Source organism: Daphnia magna, linkage group LG4 (genome assembly GCF_020631705.1).
Source record: "Daphnia magna isolate NIES linkage group LG4, ASM2063170v1.1, whole genome shotgun sequence".
NCBI classification, from domain to species: domain Eukaryota; kingdom Metazoa; phylum Arthropoda; class Branchiopoda; order Diplostraca; family Daphniidae; genus Daphnia; species Daphnia magna.
In genome coordinates, this window is record NC_059185.1 from 11,189,466 (window position 1) to 11,215,548 (window position 26,083).

At 38.8% G+C, this 26,083-nt stretch overlaps 4 protein-coding genes and 1 long non-coding RNA gene across 6 annotated transcripts; 3 read left to right on the forward strand and 2 right to left on the reverse strand.

Annotated features, from left to right (window-relative positions):
- The first annotated feature begins 154 nt into the window (after positions 1 to 154).
- Positions 155 to 2,807, forward strand: LOC116920705 (vacuolar protein sorting-associated protein 13D). The gene is made up of 4 exons (XM_032926798.2): positions 155 to 365; positions 428 to 888; positions 949 to 2,118; positions 2,179 to 2,807. Exons 1-4 carry the CDS (start codon positions 269 to 271, stop codon positions 2,596 to 2,598), a joined length of 2,148 nt encoding a protein of 715 aa, XP_032782689.2. The 5' UTR covers positions 155 to 268; the 3' UTR covers positions 2,599 to 2,807.
- On the reverse strand, positions 2,629 to 5,121 carry LOC116934543. The gene is made up of 4 exons (XR_006645594.1): positions 4,981 to 5,121; positions 3,569 to 4,909; positions 3,105 to 3,488; positions 2,629 to 3,018 (listed from the first exon to the last, which is right to left on the reverse strand). It is a non-coding gene; the product is annotated as an uncharacterized LOC116934543 (long non-coding RNA).
- On the forward strand, positions 4,495 to 6,987 carry LOC116919978 (protein bicaudal C homolog 1-B). The gene is made up of 10 exons (XM_045172402.1): positions 4,495 to 4,632; positions 4,721 to 4,936; positions 4,996 to 5,223; positions 5,283 to 5,480; positions 5,538 to 5,691; positions 5,756 to 5,869; positions 5,934 to 6,077; positions 6,144 to 6,251; positions 6,314 to 6,433; positions 6,494 to 6,987. The coding sequence occupies exons 1-10, from the start codon at positions 4,585 to 4,587 to the stop codon at positions 6,505 to 6,507; spliced, it is 1,344 nt and encodes a 447-aa protein (XP_045028337.1). The 5' UTR covers positions 4,495 to 4,584; the 3' UTR covers positions 6,508 to 6,987.
- Positions 6,988 to 9,733: 2,746 nt separating this feature from the next.
- LOC116919977 (pinopsin) lies at positions 9,734 to 12,382 on the forward strand. 2 transcript variants are annotated; one of them, XM_032926014.2, is made up of 7 exons: positions 9,734 to 10,100; positions 10,557 to 10,624; positions 10,693 to 10,784; positions 10,862 to 11,084; positions 11,149 to 11,281; positions 11,379 to 11,726; positions 11,787 to 12,382. In XM_032926014.2, the coding sequence occupies exons 1-7, from the start codon at positions 9,792 to 9,794 to the stop codon at positions 12,105 to 12,107; spliced, it is 1,494 nt and encodes a 497-aa protein (XP_032781905.2). In that variant the 5' UTR covers positions 9,734 to 9,791; the 3' UTR covers positions 12,108 to 12,382. The 2 variants fall into 2 exon arrangements, with proteins under 2 accessions (XP_032781905.2, XP_045028336.1); XM_045172401.1 differs by having other exon boundaries at positions 11,379 to 12,382.
- A 3,615-nt stretch (positions 12,383 to 15,997) lies between these two features.
- LOC116919976 (TOX high mobility group box family member 3) lies at positions 15,998 to 22,091 on the reverse strand. The gene is given in 8 exon segments (XM_045172398.1): positions 15,998 to 16,991; positions 17,098 to 17,900; positions 17,988 to 18,104; positions 18,106 to 18,124; positions 18,200 to 18,339; positions 18,413 to 18,994; positions 19,315 to 19,494; positions 21,808 to 22,091. Coding segments are annotated over 8 exon segments (1,992 nt in total). The 5' UTR covers positions 21,889 to 22,091; the 3' UTR covers positions 15,998 to 16,921.
- Between the last annotated feature and the right edge of the window lie 3,992 nt (positions 22,092 to 26,083).

Sequence of the window (26,083 nt, forward strand, 5' to 3'; positions counted from 1 at the left end):
CTTATTATTTTCCTTCTTACTATTAAAATTGTTGCATTTGTAAATAAATTTTTGAATTTTTACATTTTCAAATACAACACAGTTTTGATATATTCTAACAAAGTGGTTAAACTAATAAGCGGCAACAGGCCCTTTGAATAAATTGAGCTGAGTTTGCTTATCTTTGCCTTGTTTAACATATAAATTGGCGGGTAAATTTGGCGGTTTTTTTTTATATTTTTCCATTTCATCACTCCGTCTAAGCTGCCGGAGTGACTCTATAATAAAAATGCTTACCAGTCTAGTTGTTGGTTTCTGTAACGCCTACCTGGGGCAATATCTGGAAAATCTAGACAAGAATCAACTTTCGTTTTCTCTCCTACAAGGTCGATCGATGATTAAAGCAGAAAAGTTCAAACATAAACATAATGCTTTATATTTATTATAGGAAAGGCTGAATTACAAAACTTGTCTATTAAAAAAACTGCTTTTGAAAACCTTGACTTGCCATTTTCCATTCATGCTGGATTTGTGGGGAAAATTTGTATTGACATACCACTTACAAGAATAAGCAGTCAACCATGGGTTATATCCTTTGATCAAATGTATGTGATAGCTGGTCCCAAGAAAAAAAATAAGGTAGGGATAGTTTTTGTTGTAGTTGTTTCTTTCTTCATTTTCACTTCAAAAGAATTTATGAACTGTTTGCATCATAAAAAGGAACAAATGGAGAAGAATGAACCTTTGGAATCTCTTGAATATAAAAGAGCTGCTCTGGATTTAATGGAAGCTGAATGGAGATCAGAACTTGGTTTTCGTGGTTTAGCATCTTTGTTGTACAATTCAACATGTTCATCTTGGATAAGCCATTTAACTAGTCTGGTGACTAATATTGTGCAAAACATTGAGGTAAGCCTTTTTAAAGACTGTATTTTACTACAATATTGTGATGCTATCTTGGATTTTCAGCTTACACTGACAAATGTCCACATAAGGTTTGAAGATGCTGGTATATCATGCCCTGGTAAAGTTATGGCATGTGGCTTGCATCTAAAGTCATTCACTGCTCAGACGTGCGACGAAAAAAGGAAAACGTCTAAGTTCCTGTACTATAGTCCAGAGTTCATGTATAAACTGTTGGAACTCAACGGATTAGCAGTTTATTGGGACACAGATTCTAACGTCTTCGCCGACCTGCCCCTGAATGATCTGTGCCAGAAAATGGAACGTTGTTTGATACAGCGAGATGCATTCATCCTAACTCCTACCCATGGCTATGCCCACATTAAGCGGAACCGTGTTACTGCTCCCCTGCAATCCCTCGAGCAACCACGCATTAAGTGTGATTTCGTACTCGACCAAGTCGACATTGAATTTCGTGATGCCCAGTATTACCAATGCTGCAAAATTCTTGAGATGCTATCTCGCCATGGTAACCATAAATTCAACCCAGGGCGTCAATGGAAGTATGCTGGGGAGCGTATCATTGCTGCAATCCATGAAAGAAAGAAGGTCGAGAACTGGCCTTTTGTGATTCATCGCGTTCAAGATATTCTCCTCTACGTTCGTTCTTATAAAGAGCACTTGATGAATTCCTCTGCAGCCGCAGAATTCGAGCTAGAACGCGAAAGAATTGAATCCGAGTTTGAATTAAAAGAACTAATGATCTTACGGTCTATTGCTATGCAACAAATTTCTAAGAGACGAAGTGTTTTCCATCGCTGGTACAACGATTTCTCGACATGGTGGTATGCAGAAGAACACTGGACGCATTCAGCAAATAACGAGTCAATTATTGAAAAGACAACTGAGCATGAGATCCTCGAAATGCTAGAGGAGGCTAGAAAAGATAATCGGATTCGAAAGGAAGACTTGCTTCCTATTCAATTTAGTTTCGCATTGAAACATGGATGTTTTCGCTTGTCTTCCTGTCCTAAGAGCATTGAAACTTACCAGCCAGCTAATCTTCTCGTGGAACTCGAGTTGCGTGAAATCGTTGTCGATGTTTGGAAATCACATTCGAAAATTGGTTGGATTAAACTGCATGTTAGTGTCGGGAACATTTCCTTGTGCAACCGCACAACTAAATTTTTCCAAACTTCAGCAAATCCAGAGAATGCGACTCCACTTTTTAATTTCGTAAGTTGATTCTATATAATCCTTACAAACAGTGATTTACCTAACATCATTTTCAATAAGGTGTACGAAAAACAGCCGCCTGATGGCAACTGGAACCATCGTTTAAAGATCAATGCTTTGCCTACGGAATGCGTTTACAAACATGCAGTTGTTGGTCAAATTAGAGAATGTTTTCCTCTCCCCAAAAAAGATCGTTCTTTACTCGGCCAGCGTGTCCAGAAGGAAGTCCGTTCTCGTTTTAAACTTGTTAAACGCAAGGCTACAAAAATTTTGAAAATGACTGCGGCTAAGCTTTCGAATAACGAGTCGTGGGATTTGCAGATTAACGTCGCGATTCTACGCATTCTAATCGCGGAATCGCCTTTTAGTCCAGTTCCACTTACCATGGAGTTTGGCCCCATTTATGTGAATCCCACGGCCAATTGCACTGTCGCCGGGTTGACCTCCTTGTCCACGGATAATACCATAGACGAGCCATAGAAGACGAGAAAGAAAAAAGGAAACATGTGCTACTGGCCCATCGTAGACTTACTATTTTCTGACTGTTTCGTATTACAACGCAAGCAGATTACGTCGTTCCTGAAATGACACACAGCCCCTAAATTTATGAATGTACGACTATATCCCCTTTCTCTAATTCCCATAATTGTTTTGTTGATGATACGCACATATAAATTCTTCCCATCCTATATTACTGAAAAGTTTACGTCAATCCAAAATGACAGGAGTTCTCAGATTCCACACTCACCAAACTTGGTGCACGATGGTTTGCAGATGTTGTTTCTTTAGAATCAAACACAGCGTGACACCACGCCTAATATGGTTGCTACCATAATGAGCCTTTACCCGGTATAACTACGATCCGGGATTATGGGCACAGCGCTACCCATGCTCTTGTCCCTAGAAAGTAATTAAAGAATAGACATCCTATCAGACCACATTTGCAGATATTCATGGAACACATTTGAAATTGTACGCTGAAATACCTGGTGAATCTCACATCCAATCTCACATCTGATTTGAATAGGTTTAACTTTATGTAAAGGGATACTAGCATGGTTCATTTTCTCAGTGGCACACCATTGTTGTTAGCCGAAAGTGGTAATGTTGGTTTGTACTAAAAAGGAAAATAAATTAGAGCATTTAAAAGGAAGAATGTTTCACCTGAAACAGTTCTGGATAACCAGATGTGTTGATTTCCATGTGAAGTTTCAAGCTCATTGATCCAACAGGGCATGATTGGCATGTATGAAGTTGCACGGGAATAATTCCAGAAATCAAAGTACCCACTTAAATAAGTTTTCATTTGAGTAGTGACTTTGATGAGTCACTGACCTGTAGAAAATCAGTGACGTTGATGAGTCACTGACCTGTAGAAAATTTATATTCATAAAATAAACAACATCACTGATTTTTATCTCAACATTTTATATGTTTAAAGTTAACTCACAAGCTTGATCTAAATTTGGTCTGGAAACTGTTTCAATATGTTGCTTACCAACGGGCTTCCTCTTTTCTGTGAAAACACATTTTGAAGCCATTCTTATAACAGAAGTAGAATTTAGGTGAAAAATAAACAAAACAATGAAACAAAAATATCGTAGATTACTCTAAAAAACAAAATTGGAGAATGAATGACAGTGGAAACTGATGAAAATACATCGTCAGATGACGCCACCGCAGTGAGACTGTATCTTCCCACTGACGACTGCCATTGCTCTCTGCAAACTCATAAACGTTCGTATTATGGCTTTAAAAAAGGCATATCCAAGATTATATAACACTGATTTTCCATCGGTATCTTCCATCAGATTTTCCATCAGTCCAAGCACGCAAGCAAAGCAAGAATGGAAAATGAGGCGAAAAGAAACAAAAAAGTATCAAACATGATTGTGCTTCATTCCTTTGTATGGTATGACATTGATGGCTGATATTTCTGCTAGCTTACGGAACGTCCGAAACCGATCAGACGGATTTAATCTTATTTGATTGGTTTTTGGTTCTGGAGTAAACGACGAACAACAGTAATGTTTTGCCGCGGATGGTGTCGCAAGGATTGAACAACTCGTGGAGTCATTCTTGGGCAGGTAGTCGTCATTTATCCCTCCGTTAAAGAGAGCCATTCCCAAAGTCACGATAACACAACACTTCAGCGCGAACCCCCCAGTTTTCAACACACACCGTGTTTTTGTTTTGTTTTTTTTCCGGCAATTTCGATTCCAAAGAAGCAGTTCAAATGAAAAGAATGTTGCCGTCCCCCCTTTGCTGTTAACGCCCTCCTTGGGGATAATCCAGTGCTTAAGCGACCAACAACGCCTTCCCCCCTTCTGCTGAAAAGCGGCTCTGTTTGGAGAAGAAAGATGACGGTGAGACCACGAACTCAGGTTGTTTGACCTCGAATGGCCTTAAATACCCCCAGTGCTTCCCACGAAGAACCATCATTCGCGTTTCCATCGATGCCCTGCCATGTTCTCTGTCAACTCTCCTCCGCCAGCTCTTTCTCAGCACTCTCTGGTAAGTCAATTAATCTTGATCCCTTTAATTTTAATACCGATTTGAATTACATAGAGAGTTATAAACGTTGCTTACTTTTACTTCATAGGGTCCATTATTAGCTACTTTATCGATAGAAGTGAGCTATCCATTTCATTCGCATCTTATTGGCAGATCGGGGAAGAACATCAATCGTACGATGAAAGAAACTGGAACCCGCATCCATTTCCCGGATCGCAATCGCATCGCCAGCGAACTCAAGAGTAATAGCGTAGTGATTCGTGGTCAGCCAGCCAATCTTGAAAATGCTCGCCAACGAATTCGGGTAAATCATCATTTGATACCCAGATTGTTTCAATTTTACCTTACAAATTTCTTGTCCAGGCGGATATTCCGGTGGAAGTCATTGTCGATTGCAGCTTTGAACGGATAAATGCCATTGGCCAGTCATCCCTCTTGCAATACTTTTCCACAACATTTGATGTCTTGTTGCGTTTCTTTCCAAAGATTGATGGTGTCAACTGCCAGGTCAACATCCGTGGACACCAGAATGGAATCAAAGAGCTTAAAGATTCAGTAATCTACTTTAGACAACTAATGCATAGTAACCTGGTATGATAATTTCAAAAATTTTCTCCGATGAACTTGTTCTAATGTTTACTTAAACACAGGACACCGTAGTAATGAAGATAGAGACATCCTTCGATCACGTTTGGCTTATTCGGGACCATATAGACAAAATCGTGGCAGCAACAGGCGCTGGTATTCGTTGCCCTGATGTTTCTGTCTTGAAAGAGCTACCTAAAAAGTATTGTGTTTGGATCCGTGGTTCTTTCGACCAAGTTCACTTGGCCAGCTCAATGCTACATGTATGTGTTTTATTCTCATTTACAAAGTTTAGACTTACAACTTACTTTTATCTGTAGGGATTGCTGCCAATGCAATTGATGGTTCAAGTTCCATCAGATCGTGTTAGTCGTAGTTTTCTGGTTGAGGCGAAAGACGTTGATGTTTTGGCTCGTTTAGAACGCTCCATGGATACTCTGACTATCCGACTTACTTCTTACGAATGGAATGCACGTACGTCAATCGTATCATTTAAGTTATATGGTTGGCTTTATCCTAATGGATTAACTTGTATCAGGAAATTTGTTTGATTTGCTGAGATGCTGCCTGGATCAGCCCAACATTCAGACCATCATGCCTAATTTGCCGTCGAATTGGTTAGGAATTGCAGATATCACTCGTAACACTTTCAGTACGTTACTTCTCACGCCCGTCGTTGATTAGTTATTCCTAATATCATTCTATTTTTTCCATAGTATCATCTTCGCAAAAGTTGTCAAACTTTTTGTCTTCAAATGAAAGCGGTTCTGCACAGCAATTCAGTGCAATGGTGATTGATATTCCCCAATCGTCCAGTCTTTCCGACCAAACTTCCAGTACCAGAAGCTGTTCCTCTCCACGTAATCAAACAATTTCTTGACTAATTAAAAATTGATTGATTTAAACTATTGTTTTTGTACCTCTAGTAACCGATATTTACAAACCAACATCACTGGCAGCTTCTCGATTCGACCACGATTCATCTCGACACCTATCACAGCTCCTGGAGACGGTCGGATTGTTTCATTATTCAGGTAAATATTAAGTTTTGTATTGACCTACATTAAATTCTTATTCGACTTTTTGCGTCTGTCAGATCTCTTTAAGCAGAACGAAGTGGATCTGGCGATGTTTACGACTTTGAAAGACGAAGATTTGATCAGTATTGGGATTGTCTCGTTCGGTGCCAGGAAAATCCTGTTGAATGTCATTCAAGGTATACGTTAATTACTTGCTCCAATCTTTTAAACTGATTCTGATTGATTTTCATTTGTAGAACTGCGTCGCTGATGTTCACGTCGTTTATTCATCACTGTCAACAGATTTAGACTTTCGTGTTTCTTCGTCGTTTCACTCGTCACTATTAACCTTCTGACCCAGAATTCTTTTTCCCGCATCGTAATTTTTTCACTGGACCCTTGTATATACGACCACTTCACTTTTGATCATTACAAGCTTGACTCCTGAAATATGTTGTTAGGATTCATTTCAAAGTTTACCACCATAACACAAGGGACGTCAAAATTGACTCTTTGAAATTGGTGATGATCTTCACCTCTGATTTTGTAAATGATAGATGTGTTAGATGACGAAAGCAACTCTACTAAGGCCGACCTTGGAATGGCACTCAATAGGAAAGATACATCGATTTTCGTGTTTGCGGCAGCTCACCGTGAAATTCCAAATCGATTTCAGCTCACATCTGCTGTGGAATGGATGATTCTCCAATTTTTCCAAAAGGTAGAAGAATATTACTGTCTGTAAATACAATCTTAGCCATTTACATGGCAAAATATGTTAAAATTGTTTCCTTCTTTTCCTGTAGTGCTTTATCTAACAAACCTTGGGAATTCATCCCCCTACTTTGTAACTTTATGCTTTTCTGCGTAAGAAATTTAGGATGACAAGCTTACGCTCAGGGGATATGCTGCCACAGCATGGAAGAATTGATGGAAATGGAGGACTTGGGTGCCGTCTGTCTTCATATCTAGGTGAATGAAAAATCAAATTTGTTTTTAAGGCTGGTGTAAGAGTTTTGCAAATATGACATCTCCTTGCCGTGTGGTGGGTCACTACACGAGAAGTAGTCTATACGAACTGTACGGACAAAAGAAATTTCAAGCAAATGATGAATTGAATTACCTTAACTTCACCATCGCTGCATAAGGGAATTTGCTCATATATTTCTTATTAGTCACTGCTGCATAGTGGATTTGGCCAACCCAAACTAAGCACATGACATTTGCATTAAAAACGGACTTTCCTTCTCAATAGTACTTATATACCCTCAACCAAAAACGTTATCAGATTTATCGTATAGGGAATGGTAGCATTCTGTATCATTTCACTGTTAGTTAATAAAAACTGAATCGATATCTTCACCAACTGCTGACGTAGAGGGTAATCAAAGGTTTCGTAAATAATACGCATTTGACTAATACTCATTGATCTGCGAATGCACAGCGGTACAAGAAGGCAATATAATTTTTCATAACCTGAAAAATTGATCATGGAGCTGGAAGCTAACTTCTAGTAGAAACCTCTTCCATTGTTTTAACATTGTAACGAGCCAAACTATTTGACGGACATACGTAGCTATTCAACTGAAGTTTGATGTACAATACAGTTCGTTTGACGGAGGCAATTTCCAACTTTAGCACGTGAAGTGCAGTAAAAGGTCTAGTCGCTAACAATGTTAGTGGTTCATTAAACAAGATATCTGTAGTTAACTTACTCGTTATTATTTCCAAGAGTTTTGTGGGTATCGTAGATGTTACTCGGTGTTGCGTTTGATCCTAAAAAGTTTGTTCGAATCTGGGAAAAAGAAAAGAAAATTTTATGTAGTTTTAAAAATACGTCGGTTGCTATATTGGCATGGATTTACATTTAGTTGATCCAATAAAGATTTGTAGATTGCAGGTATAGAATTGATGTCTCAGGGTTTGAGGCACCTATTTATACCTCACTTTTTAGAGAAATGAATGTGTCTTGATGTGATTTTAGGGACTCTGAAATTAGGCAGGGATCCACGAAAATAAATCCTCTTTAAATAAAACCATTTTTTAATGACTATTCCTTCTTTCTGTTGTTATGGTTTTCCCCAAGTTTGATAAAAATTTTCAAGTTAACCTGAGATTCTGGTTTTCAGCTTGAATGATTTAGACATCATTCTGGAATCTGTCAAATTGTTTTCCTACACAAAACATGTGATTTTTAGGTTGTCTTTGTTATACAATTTTGATACACTTTCTAGTCTTCGGTCATAAATAAATCATTACAAGGCTTTCACGTTACACTGGCACGTGGTTTGACTTTACTTTAAAATTGGAAACAAAAAATTGTACAGGACCCTTTCTAAATAATGTAATACCCTCGTGTCGTGCAACAGATGCCAACTGATTATACAACGACACGCTCACGAGGACAACGTTTTTGTACCACGTGAACACGTCCTTTACTTCTGCGAATCGTAAACAAACTTTTTAAATAATATTTTAATTTACTAGTCTCGTGTACTTACATAAACCGTACACAATTTTCAGTTTTTATTCTAGCAAGAAAAACCAAGCGTTCGCGGAAAAGCACTAAAGCAGTCGATAAACTACTACGTCTCTGTTGCCATGCAAAACTCAGTTGTGGAGATCTGGACGTTTTATTTATTAAAAAAAAAAAAAATGATAATATGAAAACCATTTTTTCTGTGATTACATGCATGTTCCAGCATCAAAATATTTTGCGAGTTTAATTGGGATGATCCTACGTCATCGATGACATTTTCCTCTTTTTTTTTTTAAATTGCTTAAATTTGACAAGTGATCTTTTAAACGTATCCTACATGGCGAAACCCCCAGGACTAATTAACTGCATGGAACGGAATGAACTTGTTGACAGTCACTTTTGTTTTCATAGTATCAAGAACGAATAGTTACGAGTCTTCCATCTTGTCTAGCCATTTTCCTCAGTTAAAGACTTTACGCGAAAAATGTAATTAAACCGCCCATGACAGAGGAGGAAAAAATTGCTAATGATACGGGTACCGTACACGTTGTGCATGTATAATTATGTTAACCGAAAGTTTACGCTTCTTAAAGTTTCCTGAATACATTAACATGTAGGCTATAGCATGGTAACGTGCGTCATCAACAGCATCGTTTAAAGTTTCTCATTTTCCTAATTCTTTTACTGTTTTCGCATTAAGACGTAACATTTGGTAAATGAGTCTGATATAGTCTGAGCTTAGGTCACCAACAAAAATTTGTAATCCTATTTTCATTCCTGGGAGGCTGATACTTAGTAAGCCGGTGTTCGCTTTTCAAATTGGATCCCCCAATCAATTCTTTTTTATTCTGCTTGGTCGCCCCCCCCCCCCATAAAATGTCACGAACGACAGATTTTCCAACGAGAAAAACATAACACTGACGGAGGCAGAAACATCTTGCGCATCTGCGCTGAAGAACCCCTCGTCGCAGACTATAAAAGAGAGCTCAAACTCTCAGAACTAACTTCAGTACACGTGATACCTGCAAAATAGAGTGCAACGGAAGGCCAATTTTAGTCTTTCACTGTACAAAATAATGGCAAATCGTACTGCGTTCTCATGTCTCTGTTTTCTATTTCTTTGTGGATGTGCTGGATCGGCACTAAATATTTCGGAGGCTTTGTTCCATCGTGAAGTGGGTAATGGAACGCAAGGGCACGCCGTTGGCTTTGCACTTAACAGTACCGGATGGTCTATTATAACCGGAAATATCTCTGCTGGCAGCACAGACCTACTCATGCCCGAATGGGTTTACTTGTCAGCAGGCGCCTATTTGTTATTCATTAGTGCCATCGGTTTGTTTATGAACATTGTGGTCGTCATCATCATCCTGAATGACCCGCAGGTAATTACCAATGGCATCCTACAAATTCTAGATAATCCCATACATAGATTTATTGGATTTGTAGGGGATCTGCTAATAATTGGTAGAATCAATTATGTATCTTTAATTTGATGATGGTAAAATCACGTTTGTTAAGGAGACTCTGAGCAGCTGGTAGAACCACGTTCGAAATGCCTATGAAAATAAATAATAATTCGAAATCTATTGATCGCGTTTTAATTGTAAAAACGAAATTACCGGCGAGAGCTCGAACATTACAATCTCAATCTTTGAATTTGCATGGATTCTTTAAACATATCCTGGTGAAAAAAGAAATCAAGTGTGTGGCTATAGAAAGTCACTTATTTAATAATTACATAGCAACAGTAAATTAGGTTCAGAACTGTATCAAAATGGACTAAATTATCACGTTGATTGCGCTGCTCAATTTTCTGACAACCTAATGGGGGACTTAAGAAAATGACGCCCTTGAATTGGATGCTTCTCAATTTGGCTTGCTCCGACGGTGCCATTGCCGGTTTCGGGTAAACAAATTAGAAAAACAAAAAAGTATTTCTTACATTTAACAATATTTTTCTAATGGGGTAATTAGGACACCTGTATCAGCGGTCGCTGCTTGGCAATTGACTTGGCCTTTTAGTCACGAGCTGTGCGTAGCCTACGCCATGATTATGTCCACTGCAGGTTGTGAGAGTAAAACAAAAAATTAAATAAACCAAATAAATGTTCAAAATAAATTACCAAAAAATTTACGTTTGAAGGGATAGGATCCATTACAACTCTAACAGTATTAGCTCTTTGGCGATGTCAACATGTCATCTGGTACTCAGCTAAACGCAATGGGCCATTTACCGATCACAATGGACGGCTTGGATTTCGCCAGGGAGCTCTTCTTTTAACGCTCATTTGGACTTATACGCTGGCCGTCACGTGCCCGCCACTCTTCGGATGGGGCCGCTACGATCGAGAAGCAGCTCATCTCAGGTAACATAAAATAGATTTAAAAAATACTGAATTAAATACCAAGAAAAAGAAAATCTTGTCTCAGCTGTTCGGTGAATTGGGAATCGAAAATGGACAATAATCGATCCTACATTTTCTACATGTTCGCAATGGGATTGTTTGTGCCGCTGGTGGCCATCACCGTCTCCTACACCAGCATCCTAATCTTCATCCAAAAGGTCAGCTTAAACAATAGCCCGCCAAATTTGTCCGTGAACGTGTTGATGTTTCAATGTTTAAATTAAATGCGTTTCTTTTTCTTTGCGAAACAAACAGACGAGCAAAATGAGAAGACAATTAAAGTCGACGCTTCAATTGGCTTCTACCGGGCAACAGAATGACAACGGCGGCGACCCAGTGGAGAAGAAAGTGACGGTGATGGTCGCCGTCATGATTGGAGCTTTTATAATGGCCTGGACTCCGTATTCGATCCTGGCTCTTATCGAAACGCTCATTAGCGATACAGCAAACATGACCGATTATTCAAATACGACAATAATCAACCGCGATGGAAATTTCTTTTACAACGGAACTGTTTCACCTGCTTTGGCCACAATACCTTCATTGTTCGCAAAAACGTCTGCTGTTCTCAATCCTCTTATTTACGGCCTTCTAAACACTCAGGTATTTATCAATCGCATTCATTCTTTTAGCTTTTTTTTTAAACATCAATTATTGGAACAGTTCCGATCGGCTTGGAAGAAATTTTCATCACGGTTCATCTGCCGAAGGAAATACCGCCATAAAAAGCGCAAGTGTGGCAATCAGAATTTCGCGATTACTAATCAAGAAGGGCGTAATAATTATTTACGGAGATTATTCAACTGTGCTGGACGATCTAACTCGTTGGCCATCGTCCAACGCTCCAGCACGAAAGAAATGGTTTCTAGTTATTCGCAAAATGCATCCGCATTGCCAAAACAAGATGCCAGCAATACGCTCATTCCGCCAGTCCCGCCCAATTCGCAATACGACGCTGTCGAATGCGAGGACTTGAATGTGTAGATTACACTCAATCAACACAATTTTAGCCAAATCTTGTTGTCGAAAAATGTTTCTAACTATTTAATACGTTACTTAATCATCTTCTCATTTTTAAATGTTTACGTCAACATGCCTCAATCGCGTCAAATGTTTTTCTCCCACCTCCATCGTTATTCTTAGAATTATACCTTGGATAATCTATAAATATTTACACTAATTTTTCGACTCACGCGTGCTTAAGGGCCAAACCAAAACATAATTGACAGATGGAATGTAACTTGTTTTACGATAACGATAGGTGCACAATCTCAGATTTGTTTTAACTTCCATTGAGACAGTCTAATGTTTTCAAAATAAAATATGAGAATTAAAAGCTTTGACACAAATTATTGCGGCTTTATCGACTTCAAATCTTGATAAGCTTTTTCCAATCAGCGTTACGAGTGACCCTTAAGCAAACAAGCATATTCAAATGATTAGAGATTAGAACGAAAACAAGGATACGAGGCATGTTAATAGGACGCCCTGTTTGAGAGGAGAGACGAAACATGTATAACTAGCTACAAGACTGCATGGTTTACACAACCATGTTTGAAAACTAATGAATAAAAACAAGGAAAGGCTTACGCATCTAAATAATTAATGAAAATATGATAACGATCGTTATAACAATGATGCAAAAAATCAAAATTTCTTCATCTTTTTCCATGTGCACAACATGAAAGAAAACTGATTAAACAAGAAAATCTATAGATTTTCATACTCTCTTCTTTTAAAACCTCTTCAAGCCTTTCCATAAAAGTTGAATTTCAAACTGCAAACTTGTCCAGTATTTCTCAAAATCAATAAGATTCCTTTTTCAGTTTACGTCATTTCTCAATTTGCCACCCAAGATGCTGAGGGCCCAGAAGTAAGAGTAGTAGTAGAAGTAAGTAGAAGTAAGAGACAGACTGACAGTGTTGGGATTACGATAGAGATGAAATTTCCACTTACTTTATATTTGTTGACATGACAGGCAAAATATGAATGTGACAGGAGTTGGATGCAGCCAAGCACGATGGAACTCATAAAGCAGGACCGATGTCACATATGCTCAGACGAATCAATGGCCAACTGGCATTTTTTTTAATGTCATAACTGATATGCATTCAGCTGAGGATTGGCAGTATATACGAGAACTATGACATTACATAATCTTGCACATGGTCGTACACATTCGACTTTCCTTTAACTTGTTTTGTCAAGAACAAGACACAATTCACACTTAAGTAAAGATAAACAGACAATATACCTCAAGCTGTAGTATGTTCACCGTATATGGAGAAATTATTTGAGATCTCAGAAGATGACGCCTTTGAACTGCACAAGCAAATTAAGCAAAACCTCTACAGCAAGGACGTCAGCTTTTGTAATTGCCCACCTAGTCAAGTGATAAAAATTAAAAATTATTAAGGATATACATGGGCAGTGACAAACAAAATATAATTAGAGCTAGTAGTTAAATACCTGTAATAAATCAACCAAATTAAATTTCATTTTTATAGATCGTGAATTTTCTATTATGGTGGCAGCCGGCGCAGCATGAAAACTGATTAGCGCAGCCATTAAAGTTTTGCTGCATGAGGTTTATAGAATTCAGGTCATCTTAGTTTGATATGATTGGTTTAAGAACGATTAAATATGTTGAAAAGCTCACAACGATGTAAGACAACCCCGAATCGGGAATTTAATTTCAAGCTCATAATTTTGAATATCAACTTCTCCAACAAAATGAAAAGAATGAAATGAGGAATGAGAAAAGGCACTCTCTGGCGCCATTACTTTCGCCTACAGCATGGCCGACTTCCTTTGACAATTAGCGAGACTTCGTGCTAGACTAATGTGTTTTCTTGCATCACTAGTTGCCCAATACTATTAGCAATGAAGAAATTGTTTCTTCGAGCATCAAATTATTAAAATGAGTGCACTTGTACACCCACTGGGACTTCCATGGCGAAACTACATCATACCTGATTTCATTACTAATTTTTTATTTCGAGACATCATTAGTGATTCCATTACAAAATAACCAAGCCCTTCAAAAGCATATTGCTCTCGGAGATCTTTGTCCTTCAATTCTTGACATTTAATTTCTCTGTGCTTTTGAGCAAGTATGAATAACGTCAAATGTCAAATCTTAATTGAGTTTTACATTTACCATTTCCGTTGTAGAGGTAAAGTTTTGGTGAACGATATAAGGAGAACTCGAGTTCATCGGGAATGCCATGACCTGCACACAAAATTCGAAGTTTCACGTTAGGATTCGTTAAAATGCGAGGAAAAAAGAGAAGGTAAATATCTTTAATTAATCACGTATAACGATTTAGAAAGAAAATTGATTTATTCGTTGGGTACGGGCACGTCAGTACCTTTCCTGGTAACATACTCAACATTTTGTGTAATGAGGTTTGGATCAATACCAGTTCAAACCTGAGATAACCATGTGCGTTCTTGTCGACTCCTCGCAGACTTAAGTATTACGCTATAAAGCTTATACCTCATTTCTAATTAATCATCCCAAGAATTTATACGAGTTTCCCCGTAAAACCGTTGAAAGTGAGAAAACGCTATACGTTTCACATAACTCCAATGCATGTGGGATCACAATTTCTGTAAAGGAAGGCATTTATCGACCCGTCACCAATCAGCATCCCCCTAGTGCTCAACGTTTCCATTAACCTTGATTAGCTGACAATATTTTAAAAGAAAATCTTAAATAATAGGATTCGTAATTTAAACGTTTCTGTCATCCGTTTATCGTCGTCAGAACGTAGTCTGAAACTACGTTCTTTCTTGGAAACTGGATCAATTTGGATCCATTGAGAGATGTCCTTAAAATTTGGCGCCATTTTTGCTGCAAAAAAAAACGTTCACGCCGCCATCTCGTATCGGGAAAAAGAAGTGCGCTTACCAAGTTGCGTTAGAAAATTTGTGGTTGCCGAACCAACATCACATGACCTCTGAATTGACGTCAAACACATTTCTTAGTAAAACGCCATTGCTGCTCATTATAACTAACTGAATTCTCCTATCGATCCGAACAGAGAATTGATGGGTCTGTTTACAATTTAAAACACAAACATACTCAAAGACCTTGGCAAACAAAGAACTCGACTGATTTACGAATCGTGGAAAGACGTCATCAACTTAATTATTTGTTACGTACAAATTTTAATGTGGAAGTAAAGATGTCCCAATCTACCAGAAACTTGAATCCAACGTGCCTAGAATCTAATAGTCAAGTTACAGTATAATTCCTTGTAAATTATTCGTCCGTACGTCTTGATCAATCACTCCTAGTTAACTGAACTTGTGGGCTCATTAAATGAGAAACACTTTTGGATATTATTTACTGAGCTGTATAACGTCACAGCAAACATATGTAAAGCAGACGTACGTGGAAAGGGGGGCCTCCCTCTTTGACAGCTGTTTTGGAAAATAAAGGCAACGCCGGATATGCCAGCCTTTGTCCCAAACTATAATCAGGAATAATTAATGGCTCCGTCGACATAAATATGCCAACTGTCTTCATACTCGCGGTACATTTTGGGGGGGTTTATTGTGCTTGATGTAGGTACAAATCCAAGCAATCATTTTTCAGCACCATTGGCCGCCTCCCGATGTTCTAATTATGTCCAGACTGTAACATGCCATATGGACATAATTCCAGGTTTTAAAAATAGAATGTTTTATAAAGTTTTTTTTTTTTTTTTTTTTAGGGGGGGGGGGGCGTAATGCTCTTCTATCAATTATCTTTGCCATTTTCAGCATTTTAATTTAGGAAAATCTGGCAACAAAATCAAGGCATACAAAATAATTAAATCATTATGCAAAGTCGCTTTCTTTTTTTCGGAATAAATCACAAGTCGACATCATGAAACACAAAGAGGTATATTTAAATTTTTTTTTTTTTCGCCACCATCATTTCAACTTTTCAATAGCAAATCTTTCGAGCGACCAACAAAAAATTGGAAAAACAAAATCATTCCGCTCAAAACAAATCCAATTTTTTTCTTCTTCTTATTTTTTTGTTTGTCCTTTTGAAAAAAAAAAAAAATAATAATTTTTTTCTTTCAATTCTACTCCAAATAAAAGAGGGAAAATGTTGCTCAATAAAAATCAAACAAACATATGGCATTGAAAATATATAACTCCGCGCGCATCATTTGATGACAAAATATGAGAGTGGAAACTGGTATTTTTCTTTTCATTTAACTTAAAAATAAAAATGTCCATTACAAAGGTTTTTCAACTCTCCGTTTTGAAACTCAATTGTTTTTCTTCTATATCCTCCAATGTTAAAAAAAATTAAAATAAAATCAAAAAATAGTACAAACGGGAGCCAGATAGCAAGGAGGGGATGGGATTGAATTTAGGATTGCTTTTATTTGAACAGTGGCACAAATTGAACTTATTAATTTTTTTTTAACATCAACGTGTCATGTGTTGTTCCTTTTTTTTCTTCTCTTTTTTTCTTATTTTATTATGATCATTATTTAATTAATTATTATTAATTATTATTACATGGAGCGAGAAATTATACAATCAACGGTTGGCAAAAAGGAATTTCTTTTTTCAAAAAATTTAAAGAGGAAAACAGGGGGGAAAAAAATTGATCTTTTCTTTTTTTTTAAATGTGTAAAAGCTTTTTCTCGTCATTCGCGTAATTTCTTAAGTATTTAATTTTATTTTTTTCATGATCCTCTTCATATTTTAATTTTCCGCCCTCAAATGTTTGATGATTCATATGAAATAATATGTCAATTCAATTTTGTTTTTTAAAGGAAATTTTCATTTTACTTGACCGGCGGTGGATAACCGGGTGGGGCACCTTGGCCGGAAGCCACCCACGCTGAGAAAACATCCCTGCAACATAAGAAGAAAAACATTAAAAAAAAAAAATCTAAATAATTCAAAATGAAAAATAGAAAACAAATTAAAAATCAATAAATAAATCATAGTAATAATTTACCTGCAATGGCTGACGACGCACTCGTTACTGCAGTATTCATTTTCCCAGTCTGGACTTGAAATGGCTGCGTTTGGACATCCGGAGCGGATGCAATGCGGATGAACGTTGGTACCTGGGCCAGGTTTACCTGTAGCTGTGACCTGGTTTAAATGTTGTACTCTTTGCGGCTGTTGTTGTTGCTGCTGTTGCTGAGATTGTGGCTGCTGCTGCTGTTGTTGTTGTTGCTGAGTAGGTTGTTGTTGCATAATGTGAGGTGAATAATTCATTCCGGCCTGCTGGACCTGATGAGGTACAGTCGTCTGGATCATTTGCGGTTGTTGGTTCATGTAAGCCGGCCGATTATTCATCGGATAATTCATCATATTCTGTTGTTGCTGCTGTTGTTGTTGCTGCTGATGTTGTATTTGCTGCTGGTGTAGGTGTAGTTGTTGCTGTTGCTGATCGACCATCAAGGAATTCAACAGCGGAGACGGTTTCTTCGACATGGGCGACGCCGGTTGTTGGGGCATGGGCGCCGACGTCACGGCCATCGTCGCCGTGTACTGCGGCTGTTGTTGCTGCTGTTGCTGAGGTGGCATGTTGTAATTACTTTGATAATTGGCGAAATTCTGTGTCGCCACGTTTTGCTGTTGCTGTTGTTGTTGCTGCTGCGGCGCTGGCGTATTGTTTGTAGCCTGGAACATTGGAACACTTTCGTTGTTACCCGGACCGTTGTTGCCCTCCTTCGACACGACGCTGGCTCTATAGGCGGCCAAAGCTTTCAAATATTCCTTTTTGGCCGCTTCCGTTTTCTTTTTGTACACCTGTTTCATTTTTCATTTAAATTTAAATTTGTTTTTCAAACAAATCTTTTTATCCACAACATACAAAAAATCAAAAATCAAACGTACGTTTTTGGAATCCGCGTCCAGGGCGTCCCACATGGAAGCGACAATTTTGGACACTTCACCAAACGAAGCGTTCGGATTTTGACCTTTAATGGCGGCCTGAGTGTCCCGGAAAAAGAGAGGCGTACGCAGAGACGGGCCTTTTTTTTTTTTTCAAATTCAAATTCAAATTCAATAAAACAATTTCATGAGATTTAGAACCCAAATCGAATTACTTTTGAGGCTCGTGAGGATCCCTCCTCTTCTTCTTTTTGGCCGCAGTGACTTTGGCTTTTTTGGCAGCAGCTTGGCCACCGCCCGCACGGCCGGTATTCGTCTCAATGGGTTCAGGAGACGGACGTTTATTGGCATTGATCTAATTGGATAATAAATTAAAAAAAAAAAAAAAGGAATGAAACAATTTCGAAATTGATGGAAACAAAACGAACCTGTGCGATGGAATGGCAATCGTCGCCACTTTCCTCGCTAGTGTCGCCGCTGGGCGGGGTGGCCGACACGTTGGAGCCCAGGGGCGATGTATTGACGCCCGTCATAAGAGCCTGGCCTGTCCAGTTGGGCGGGGCCATCGTCGTGGCCGAGATCCTGTGCATTTCCGCTTCCGTCTGAAGTGGCCGGCACTCGACGGTGATGCGACCAACTTGCTGTTGCGGAATCTGTTGCTGTTGTTGTTGTTGCTGCTGCTGCTGCTGGGGCGAGTACCTGTTGACGGAGGCCATCGGATTGTTGGCCGGTGGCGACCCCAACGTCTGCAGCGTGTAACCTCCTCCATCCGACATGGCGTGCGGATTGTAAAGCGGATAGTGTGACGACATGTCACCTCCGGCCGAAGGGTTGCCGTGATACATGGCCTGCTGCTGCTGCTGCTGCTGTTGTTGCGGCTGCTGCTGATGCTGTTGTTGCTGGTGCGGATGCAAATGATGCTGTTGCTCAGCAATGGGAACGCCGCCCATCAAACCGATGGACCCGATATCGAATTCGTCATCACCAAAACTCGGCGTGTGCGGTTGAAACTTCCAAATCATAATAATAATTCAGAAGAAAAAAAAAACAGAATAATGAAATTTTGTTTTTGAATCATAAAAGCCAATCTCATTTGCATACGACCAGAAAGGAATTGTGTGTGTGTGTGTGCACTACTGTTGCCAGTTTGAAACGAGGGGTTGTATTGATTAGTCAGCAGGGATAGAATAGAGAAAAGAGGAGAGGAGAATAAGAACAGGGGAAGAGAAGGGGGGGGGGGACGTAACAAACGGCCAACATCAAAAAGCGGCCATCTTTGATGATGGCGTGTCTGGGCGGCAGGCAGGGAATAATACACACACAGACATACCTGATCGGCCATGTTGTATCGATGAGTGTTGTAGTCGGGATGGATTTGATGATGGCCCGATTGTTGCTGTTGAATCTGTTGCTGTTGTTGTTGGTGATGTTGCGCCTGTTGTTGGTGATGATGCACGTGAAGATGTTGCTGCTGGAGGGGATGAGCAGACGACGCCACCAATTCAGAATTCTGCGCAGCGGGAAAATTCAATCAGAAATGTTTGGTTTTATTTACTTCCAACTTGTCGACTTCACTCAAAGTTAACTTTCGACAAAACGTTTGAACAAAGTTAACTGCATAACGCAATTTTCGAATGAAATAGATAAACAACACTAAACGAACGGACTCGAGTTGCGTCCATTTAACAGTTGCCCGCCCGTCCATCCGAAAGTCCAGTGGACTTTTTTTTCTTTCTCTTTTCTTTTAATTTAATCAAAATGTTGACCAGTTCGCATTCGACGTTTCCTCAGATGCAAAAATTGCGCAACACGATTCCGAATGAAAAAGGGAATTTCGACACGTAGAGGATATCGTTGTACAAGTTTGAATATAAAAAAGAGAGAGTTCAGAAGAGTAAATTCTATTGGATGGAGGGGGGGCAAAAGTAGGGCACGACTAACACAATTTATAGGAAAGTTTTTTTCTTTCTTTTTCTTTTTATTTTTGTTTAATAAAAACAACGCAGAGAGAGAGATCTAATTCCGGCCTTGGGAAAATGCCTTTAACATTGTAAATGAAATGAGTGAAATAATGAGATGCCTTAAGAAGGAAAAGTCGTTATTCTTTTTTTTAAACTGTAAATGGAATTCAAAGAAACTTCATTCCCACAATTGATCAAAAATTTTTTTTTTAAAATCCAAATTCAAACGATTTGATATGTTCGCCTTTAGGGCAACTAGGAGAGATCGAGACTCTTTATATTTTATTTTGATTGATTTTAATTTCTTCTTTTTCCTTGTCCGGAAGAGTAAAGAAGAAAACGGATGGAATGAGAGAATATCTAATGAAAAGTGAGAGAATGAGATACACATACAAGCAAAAAGCACACACACACACACACACTGAAGAAACTAATCGATCGAGACCCCTCCATGTTTTCTCTCCCGCACACACACACACAAAAACCTCTTTGCGCAGCAGCAAAAGGGGGAGGAGGAACCTTTAAAATAAAACATTTTTTTTTTTCTATTTTATTTGTTTTGTTTTTTTTCCCACCACCCTTCCCCCCCTTCATCTTCAAGCTCCAAAAGAGAAAAAAAAAAAATAGTTATAAGAGGCTCCGGAATGTATTTATACGGTCCCGCGTATGTTGTGTATGCGCGCGCTAGTGGAATAAATCAAAATTCCTAATTTCGTTAAGCTTTATACACACACACACACACACAATACACACTGAGAGAGAAAAAGAGCTGCAACGTCATTGGTCCTACGACGACCTTCTTTTTTATTTTTCATCTTATTCATTCCTATTAATATCATCCCATCTTTTTTCTTCTTCTTTCATTTAATGGACTCACGATCTCTGTGTTGTTTCTCGCGCCACAACGCTACGCATTTCAAATGAATATTAATAAATACCAGAAAATAATTAATAATTAAAAACGATACAGTCGACTGATCTGAGCGCTTTTAAACAAAATTCCCTTGTTTTGTTTTTTGTTTGTCACCTCACGCGGGATGGATTTTCACGCTCGTTTTCACGCTAAAAATTTTTTTCTTCTTTTTGTTGGGGAGGGAGGGGGGACCATCTGAACGCCCGTTCGATGTAATGGCCGGAGGCCACATTTTTTTGCGTTGAGTGGCGTATCGTACAAACACACACAACCGGGAAACGGGAGTCCAGCGTGATTTTTTTGTAATGAAAAAAAAATCCGTTAAGAACCGCAAATGAAACTTGGGTGCGAGTGAACGATCCTCGAATATGGAAAATATCGAAAGAAAAAAAAAGGGAGTGAGAGATTTTTAGTTGAAAAATGGTAATAATAAAATTGACGCTACGCAACGGAAAAAGGAGACAATTAACCGGCAATTTCCCAGCATTTTTAGATGAGAGGAGAAAAAAAAAAAAACCACACGACGGGAAATGATTTCATTGCCGCGTGTTTGTCATTTTTCCTCCCCCAAAAAAAAGAAAAATCGTGTAAAAAAAAAATTCAATGATATAAATAAATGTCTAGAACCTGTTGGAATTCTCAACATTTCCGATTGACTACTAATAATAATAATAATAATAATAATAATAAAGGAACAGCAGTCAATTGTTTCGGCTCTCATCCACAACCATCCGTTCATTTTTTTTTTTGTGCGTGGCAAAAGAGTTAAAAAAAAAAAAAAAAAAAAAAACGGGAATCAAAAACACTTAAAATCTCATCAAGTCTCCGGGTTATTATTATTCTTATTTTTTTTTCTCTTTCCCAGTTCGTTGGCTCATCTCTCCAACCATGCACTAAACTCAAAATAAAAAAAAAAAAACCTCAAAAGAAATACCAGAAGGTTCATTACCTTGAACCAAACGGGATCTGTGAAAATGTCGTGAAAGTCGGAAGAATTCACTAAAACCGAACTACAAACTAATCCGTCCATTTTTCTTTGAAATATTCGAGAAAAAAATGTTTAGCCTGTCCCTGGATTCGATCCCGCGAACCGAGAAAACCAAACCAAACAAACTGCACGCTCCACACGCACACACACACACACACACACACACAGGGACGCAAGAGAAAGAGAGAAAAAAAAAAAGAGAAACGCGGTCAAGAAAGAGGGAAGCGAAACAAAACGATCCGTTCGGAAGCGATTGATCGGAACTTGTGGCTTTGTTAAAAGACAAGGCCCCACAGAACACGGAGCAGCCCCAAAAAGGGGCTCCTATGCGCCTCAGATCCTGGCGCGCGCACCCTCCTCCTTCCCCTTCTTCCTAGAAGGGGGGGAACTGAAAAAAAAACTCACGTTTTTCCACAGACGGGACGATGTCGTGTGTATCTGCGCGTGTTACGAAAGAGGGGGGCTCCACACACGTCCGGGAGCCTCCCAGTAGTGGCGCTGTGCGCGGGACTTGCTCTAAAAATGTCGTGAGCCGCGCACCTCCTTCCGACTAGTCAAAGTGGCCCAATCCCGAAAATGTCCAAGTTACGCAACATATCAAATAATTTTTTTGTTATCCCAACAACGAATAAAAAATATTTAAAAAATCCCCACCCCCCAAATTAAATATGATAAAATTAATTTATACATAAACTTAAAAAAAAAATTATTATTATTTTTTTATAATTTAAAAATTCCCGACATGTTTCTTCGTTGTCTCCGGGGACTGAATTTTTCTTTTCTTTTTCAATAATAATAAAAAAAAAAACCCCAAAAATAAAATAAAAGAACACAATTTGAAAAGCGTTGAATGCGCAAGATCGGGAGAAGCAGCCAACGGTGAACGAGGACATCCCATTGGAGGAGAACAAGAGCAAAGCGGGGAGTACAACAAATGGCATACAACACACACAACAACGCAAGCCATCAATTCAACCGTCTCTTCCATTATTATTACCATATCTCGCCATTTTCTCCAACACCCCATCACACCGTGAACATAAAAAAAAGAAAAAAAAGAAGAACGCCGTTCAATTCCTTTTCCCCGCCCAACATCATTATTCACTTTTCTCCGCACATTTCAGAAAAGAAAAATAATAATCATCATTTTAAAATTGATGTTGCCATACGTGAACGACATTTTCAATTCCCCCAGCCATCACATGCGAGAAGAACGCAATCAATAATCAGAGCCGTGCCTAGTTAAATACCTAATACAATCTAAACACACACCCCCCCCCCGAATCATTAGTGAGGTCTTTCTCCTTGGCCCTTCCACCACACACCCCCCCTCACCTTACAAAATGAGCATCTTCTTCGATTGCATCTCGAAATGGTGGCAACGCTGGAAAAAGATCGAACTTTTTGTGTGTGTGTATGTTCCGTTTCAACTAATTCAATCAAAGCGAAGGAAGACGGGCAAACCAGAGCACAAACGCCATGTTAGTATGTACATATTAGATAGAACAGGAGGGGGGGGGGGATGCGCTTGCGATCCAATTAAGAACCAAACTCTCCGAGATTCTCGTCTCTCTTTGGTTAAGGTATTAGACGACGGGTTGCATATCGATTGCATAACTCGATCACATATCCCAAACAACAACAACAAAACGAACCCCCCTCCTTTTTTGTTGTTGTGAACCATCCCCAAAATGACGTCAATTCGTCTTTCCTTTTTTGTTTAATAAACAAAATCAAGCGTTATTAAAATTGAGTCGAACAAAACCCAAAAAGAGTTCGTGCAACGCTCGTTACACCCACGTTAAGACTTGATTATTATTTTTGGCAACGATGAAAAAGAATGATAATAAAACGGAAGAATTAAAAGGGCGCCCTACAAGACCGGGTGATTAACGACACACACACACACACACACACAAAGAGAAATCATTTACAATCACGCGTGAGACAGTCATTACGATTCCCAGTTTGTTTTGTTTTGTTTTTTCTCCAGTTATTTCTTACGTTCTTTTTTAACAACGAAAATGAAGGCAACAATAAACTTTCACATGCTAACTGGATTCTTCCCTTCCCCCTTTGAAATTGCATTATTATTAATTCCCCCCTCCCCCTTTTTTTTTTAATTTTCTCCTTCTTTCGCCGAATTAAAGATTATGTAGTTTTGCAACAAATATCAAAGAGTGACGCAATATTGAAAAAAAAAAAAGAAGGGATGGGGAAATCAAATTTGAGAGTTAAATATGTCGAAAGCGCCACCCCACCCCGTTTTGATGTTATTGATTTTCTTTTTAAGGGGGGAGGAAGGGGGAGGGTGAGGAGGAGGTTCGCAGAGAGAAATTCTTCTATTTTATCCCACAGTGAAAAACGGGAGGGACCACACCCAACAAACATGGTTCCTCAGTGTGTGTGTGTGTGTGTGTGTTACACACTCACTTTCCCATTTATTTAACCCAAATGTCAGACACACGAGAGAGAAAAAAGAGAGGAGGGGGAGAGAAATCAGATTGAGGCCACAGCAACAACATTGCCCTCCCACCACCCACTTTTATTTCGTCGGAAGGAGCCGGGGGAGGAGGGGAAAAGAATAAAACAAACAAACCAATGTGGAACATACAAACAGGACAGGGGAAGCCGTTAACATCAAGAAATCCATCCCTTCAAAAATATTTCAAAAAAAAAAAAAAAATGAGCTGCAGCGATAATAACTAAACATCTATCATCCTACCCCCGCCATCTTTGATTATATTAGAAGGAGAGAAAAAAAAAACAGAAATATTCCAAACGGAAATGAATTTTTTTTTTTGACATGCAAGAAATATTCAATAAAGATAAAGAATATTTACTGACCATGTTTGATTCTTTTTTTTTCTTTTCTGTTTTTCGGGATACTATTTCAAAAGTTCTCTCTTGTCTGTGTGTTCCCGGATGAGGAAGTAGGAAATAGTTGTTTGGGGGGAAAACGAGATAAAAACTTTGTTTTTCCAATTATCTTTTTTTTTTCTGTCTTATCTCTATCCTTTTTTTAATGTTATTTTCACGCACTGACACCACTAGTTTCAAAGTTTCGGAAACATTGAAAATGCATTTGTTTTTGTTCGTTCGGTTGTTGCAAGTGCTAGTTTCACAGCAGACGAAACACAACGGCGTACACTCGAGTTCTTTTTCCTGCAATCTTTTGCAAAGATAACAGAAAATAGGAGAACAGCAAATATCAGATTTGAATTTCTCGAGAAAACAAACAAACACAACTCGACACTGATTTACAAAAATAAATACAAATTATTCTTGCTCCCCCACACCCCACCCCGAATGAAAAGAAGGTTTGAACACAACCACGCGGGAACAACACGGTCCTGCGCAATGGCCGAAGTCGACGGCGTGGCAAATTGGCTTCTGCTGGAGATCCACAAGTTTTTCACAACATTTCGCCAAAATCACACGAGAAAAAAAACAGAAATCGTCACGAAACTGAAATTCTAAATTTGAACACCCACGACGAGACGATGAAGAGTTTAAGTAAAACAAAATACGAGGAAACGGTGTGGCAACAGTCTCGAACGAGGACGAAGCACAGACTGAAAACGAAACCGAATGCAGTTGGTATAGTGCCCACCACGCCGTGCACACACACACAGAGATACACACACACACACACACCCAAAAGAGTTTTTGACCACGAAAGCTAAGCAGAAAAGAGAAAAGGGGAATGAATAGAAAAAAGAAAGAAGAACGAGGTCCATGGGTGGGCTTATTTCAACAAAATAAAATAATAATAAAAAAAAGCTTTTCTTTTTTCTTTCTTGCCCACCCTACTTCTTTCGACAAATGTCCCGCGGGCAATCTTTTCTTTCTCCTCTTCTTTTCCTTCGTGTTTCAAAGAAACGAAAAGAACCCAATCGAATGTGTGGTGTGTTTAAATGAAATTTTGGAAAAAAAAAAAGGGAATTTCTTTCAAGTTATGTGTTGTTTGTTGTAATCATTAAAAAAAAAAAAAAGAAAAAAAGATGGCGGGGTGTGTCCCGAAAAGTTCAGTCAGCGCCACCTGTCCTTCAAAAAAAAGATGGACAACGTGAACGAAGAAATCCAAACATTCTTCGACGTGTGTTATTTTTAGACACGCACGCATATTCTATTAACAAAAACATGGCTGAATAATTAATCAGCTGATTGGTAAACGCTGTTCCAAGGTTGTGACGTCAGTCGTCAAAAAATAAGAGAGAGAGAGATGAAAAAAGCA

What these genes read in the sequence shown, in the direction of transcription:
- LOC116920705 (XM_032926798.2), top strand. Translation starts at nt 269, where the DNA reads ATGCTTACCAGTCTAGTTGTTGGTTTCTGTAACGCCTACCTGGGGCAA. An exon ending in TTCGTTTTCTCTCCTACAAG is followed by an intron (nt 366 to 427) that starts GTCGATCGATGA and finishes TATTTATTATAG; the next exon opens with GAAAGGCTGAATTACAAAAC. An exon ending in ATATTGTGCAAAACATTGAG is followed by an intron (nt 889 to 948) that starts GTAAGCCTTTTT and finishes TTGGATTTTCAG; the next exon opens with CTTACACTGACAAATGTCCA.
- LOC116919977 (XM_045172401.1), top strand. Translation starts at nt 9,792, where the DNA reads ATGGCAAATCGTACTGCGTTCTCATGTCTCTGTTTTCTATTTCTTTGT. An exon ending in CATGATTATGTCCACTGCAG is followed by an intron (nt 10,785 to 10,861) that starts GTTGTGAGAGTA and finishes TTACGTTTGAAG; the next exon opens with GGATAGGATCCATTACAACT. An exon ending in CGAGAAGCAGCTCATCTCAG is followed by an intron (nt 11,085 to 11,148) that starts GTAACATAAAAT and finishes ATCTTGTCTCAG; the next exon opens with CTGTTCGGTGAATTGGGAAT.
- LOC116919978 (XM_045172402.1), top strand. Translation starts at nt 4,585, where the DNA reads ATGTTCTCTGTCAACTCTCCTCCGCCAGCTCTTTCTCAGCACTCTCTG. An exon ending in TGGCCAGCTCAATGCTACAT is followed by an intron (nt 5,481 to 5,537) that starts GTATGTGTTTTA and finishes TTTTATCTGTAG; the next exon opens with GGATTGCTGCCAATGCAATT. An exon ending in TATCACTCGTAACACTTTCA is followed by an intron (nt 5,870 to 5,933) that starts GTACGTTACTTC and finishes TTTTTTCCATAG; the next exon opens with TATCATCTTCGCAAAAGTTG.